The sequence below is a fragment of the Notothenia coriiceps genome, unplaced genomic scaffold, assembly GCF_000735185.1.
Source record: "Notothenia coriiceps isolate Sejong01 unplaced genomic scaffold, NC01 NC01_scaffold00014364, whole genome shotgun sequence".
NCBI classification, from domain to species: Eukaryota; Metazoa; Chordata; class Actinopteri; order Perciformes; family Nototheniidae; genus Notothenia; species Notothenia coriiceps.
In genome coordinates, this window is record NW_011347065.1 from 217 (window position 1) to 4,569 (window position 4,353).

The 4,353-nt window shown below is 45.2% G+C and overlaps 1 protein-coding gene across 1 annotated transcript; it reads right to left on the reverse strand.

The window, feature by feature from the left end:
* Positions 1–358: 358 nt before the first annotated feature.
* Positions 359–3,405, reverse strand: LOC104948476 (leucine-rich repeat and WD repeat-containing protein 1-like; the record flags this gene model as incomplete). Its single annotated transcript, XM_010774679.1, has 4 exons — positions 359–451; positions 528–674; positions 2,111–2,230; positions 3,171–3,405. Coding segments are annotated over 4 exons (595 nt in total), but the record flags the coding sequence as incomplete, so codon positions are not given.
* Positions 3,406–4,353: the final 948 nt, after the last annotated feature.

Sequence of the window (4,353 nt, forward strand, 5' to 3'; positions counted from 1 at the left end):
CTTTTTGAGACAAATATGCAACTGCTTGTGTTAATAATTGCACGTTTTCACTGCTCATATATGCGGCTTCGGGTCGGGTTGCGGAACAAATTGGCAATATGTGCGGGTAGCCGGGCGGGTTCGGTATTGCACGTCGCGGGTGCGGGTCTTGAAAATCAGACCCGTGCAGGACTCTGCCGCCTCCTCGGTTTCCCTCCTCGACTCCTCCGCTTGCATCTCCTGTGGGCGGGACTAAGACACGAGGATAGGAGTCGAGGAGGGGGGTCGAGGATAGGAGTCGAGGAGGGAATTAGAGAAAAGAGAAAGGGCCCGGGGGGATCACTGGAGGGCGTGTTGGAGGCGATGTTTGAACGCTTACTTCAGTCTCTTTGGGTTCAGGAGAATCTTGAATCTCCGGTTCTTTCGTCGGTTCAGTCAGAGAGACCAGATACTCCTTCGCCATGATTGCCACCTGAAGACACAACATTAATAAAAAAAAGCCCAAAGACAGAACGCACAGTACCACGTCTCCACCCTCCAGATCTTACCCTCCACTTGGTGAAGTCGCTGACGGAGCTGGGTCCGAATCGAACTTGCTGACAGGCAGCGATCACAAAGTCTTTGCTCAGAGCCGACAGTTTCTCCGTGGTGACGGGGTCCGGGAGACGGAAGTGCTTCTCCCAAACTGCAACGATCTGGAATCAATCAAGAGCAGAGACGCCTTTAGAGACTTTGAGTAGAAAGTATAACACCGGTTTACAGACAGAGCCGTCGTTACATCCTAGAGGCAAGGCAAGTTTCTTTAGACAGCACCTTTCAAAACAAGGCAGCTCGACGGGCTTTACAGAAAATGCATCATTGGGTTGGTTTCAGCATCATCATCATCTCGCTTTCAGCTGCTCTCGTTATCGATGATCTATTAGACACTACTGTCCATCACATTGTAATGATTGAAATGTATTACTTCATGAATTTGACTTAACAGACTGTACGTGGTTTGTCATGCTTTGCTTTATGTTATTTTGTTCATGTATGTCTGTAAGATGTTGCTTTTGTCGGGGGTTTATCCTAATAAATACATTTCTATATAAAAAGGCATTTAAAAACAGTCATTAAAAAGTGTGTGTGTGTGTGTGTGTGTGTGTGTGTGTGTGTGTGTGTGTTAGTTACACCTCTCAGGTGTATTTTGAGTGACAATCTGGGGGTCTCAGGTTGAAAACTGGAGATCATGCCCCACCCCCCCTCCCGGCCTCTCGCTGCGTGCTGATTGGTTCTGTTGGATGACATCATCACTGGGCGCCTGCAGGATCTCTGTACAGACTCGCTGTGATGTCACATCCTGTTTGTGATGTCACTTCCTGTCTCAGCAGCTGCTGGGACCATCATGCAGCACTAGAGCATGCTGGGAGCTGAGGCCGGCAGAGGGGATTGTGGGAAATCAGACCTTTTACTTATCATCACTGACCCCCGTCTGATCGTCATTGCACTGTTGCATTGTGGGAAACGTAGGCATGGGGAGTACGTGTTAAGAAATGAGGACTCACGACAAACGAGTCAGACTGAAGTCATGTGACCGACTGCTCAGGTGTGTGTGTGTGTGTGTGTGTGTGTGTGTGTGTGTGTGTGTGTGTGTGTGTGTGTGTGTGTGTGTGTGTGAGCGCTCACTTCTTGGCCTTGTAGACGTAGGCGCAGCGCTNGCGCTGCGCTTCCCGACAATGTAAACGTTGTTTAGCTAAAATAATCAATTCTATATTTTCTGTTTCTCAATGTGAGGCTAAATCAGAAGTTCTCTCTTGATCCCAATCACTGCTTCATGATGGCCTTCACAGAAGACCTTCTCTGAACACCTTGAAGGCCCTGACGGTTCACAGCTGGTATATACATATTTTGATATAGTTTTGTATTCTGGATTGTGGGAAACGTTTAAAATATGAATAGATCATTTAAAAGCAGCGACAAAAATAAGAGGAAGTATTGAGGATAAATATGTTGGACAACAACACGCCATGTTGGATTCACCGACCCACATGACGAACAGAGACACAGTTAGAGACGAGGAGTAGAAAGTCTAACACTGGTCTACGGACAGAATACTCTTTCAATCCCATAATAAGAGAACGTATAGTGGTACCCGTGTCCGGAGGTTCGCGCTGTAGACGAAGCGCAGGTGGTTAGCGGAGGACGTGACGTCTTTCCCGTTATACATCCTGAGTTTGGGAAGCAGCACCATCAGCTTGTGGTTATCACTCACCTGGGGAGGGGAGACAACACTCAATCAAACACAAGAAAGGTAAAAGGACTGTACTTATATATCTCTATCAGGTCTGTATGACCCCTCAGAGCTCTTTACATACGAGTCATTCACAGGTCATTAGACAGACAGACAGACATACAGACACACACACACAGACAGAAAACGTGTCTCCAAATAAATCTGGTAGTTTGTTTAAACAAATATTTGTCCCTTTTTGGCATTATGGCAACACCAAAAATAACCAAAAGATGAAACAAATTATTCTCAAAAAAAACTAGTTAGTGTTTCCTGTTTTGCACACCTCTCCTCTCTCAGGTGTATTTTGAGTGACAGTCTGGGGGTCTCAGGTTGAAAACTGGAGATCATGCCCCACCCCCCCTCCCGGCCTCTCGCTGCGTGCTGATTGGTTCTGTTGGATGACATAATCACTGGGCGCCTGCAGGATCTCTGTACAGACTCGCTGTGATGTCACATCCTGTTTGTGATGTCACTTCCTGTCTCAGCAGCTGCTGGGACCATCATGCAGCACTAGAGCATGCTGGGAGCTGAGGCCGGCAGAGGGGATTGTGGGAAATCAGACCTTTTACTTATCATCACTGACCCCCGTCTGATCGTCATTGCACTGTTGCATTGTGGGAAACGTAGGCATGGGGAGTACGTTGCAGATATTAAGGTTAATGCTGCTTCTAGACGGCATTTGGCTTGAAGGCCCTGACGGTTCACCGCTGGTATACACATCTTTTTATATATTTTTGTATTCTGGATTGTGGGAAACTGTATTTTCGATCTCTCTGTCTCTACACACAAACTTCAAGATTGACAATTAAATTGAATATGACTTGTCTTTTCATGCTGCTGTAACGCAAACATTTCCCAAATTGGGATCAATAAAGTGCTTCTTATCTTATCAAACACAGAGATATCCTCCAGCACTCACGGTGATGTAGAGGTTGTCCTCCAGCTTCAGCTCCTCCAGGCCGCTCAGAGCCTCCAGAGACGTCACGTCCTCCATCTGGTTGTCGCTCAGATCCAAGTGTCTGAGCGCAGGAAGCTCCAGGCGGCGGGGGAACTCCTCCAGGCGGTTCCCAGAGAGATCCCATCGCTCCAGGGCAGAAAGACGGGAGAGAAGAGGCACCGGGAGATCCTCCAGTTTCAGAGTCAGCTTAGAGAGGCTGGGGAAAAGAAAGTCAGTCAGAAACCAAACTAAACCAGTAGGGACATTATAAATAGAGTTTATTAAACAAGAACCAAGCACCAAAGACATTGTTCTTTAAGTAAAGGGGACAATTTGGCCAGAGTGCAAAAAAACAGCTGTTTTCTAGTTATTGGGCAGGTACACACAAGTCAGCAATCTTATCATATCCTCTATCACACTAACATATAAATCTACAAATCCCAGCACATTTCAATTTTAAAATGTCACCCCGTTAGTTGACTTATTGTTGACATGACTGGTTGCTTTATATACATGTTTTACATTAAGTCTTAAAGTGCAATGCTAACTTTACACTATGGGTCAAACGTGGGGTTCCTCTACCGTATAAGTAAAGAACAACACAAACACAAATATGTGTTTCTTTCACTTCACTGACTTTATTCATGTGTAACAGAAATGTATGCAAAGTTAAAACAAAGGTAGAGAAATGTACGATTGAGTTATAATAATACATTTAATTGTAGAGCGCTTTTCCTGGTGCTCAAAGACACTTTACATACAATCAGAAACAGTACAAAGAAAACAAGAAACAGAAACAGTAGTCCTAATCCAAGTGTGAGTAAAGGGGGGGGGGTTGTTGATCAGAATTTGAAAGTGATCAGTGAATCAGTGAGTTAATTATCCCTTACAAGAACCATGCATCAAACAAGACATTATTCTTAAAGAAAAAAGGGACGATTTTGCCAGTTAATGAAAAAAAAGTTTTTTCTACAGTTCTTGGTAGAGATGTCCCGATCCGATCACGTGATCGGGGATCAGAGCCGATCACGTGATTTTCAAAAGGTTCGGAATCGGGAGAAAAAAATCGGGGATCGGGATTTTTTTTTTACATTTACCGTAATTTTCGGACTATAAGGCGCACCTGAATATAAGCCGCAGCAGCGGCATACCACTCTCGGTTCCA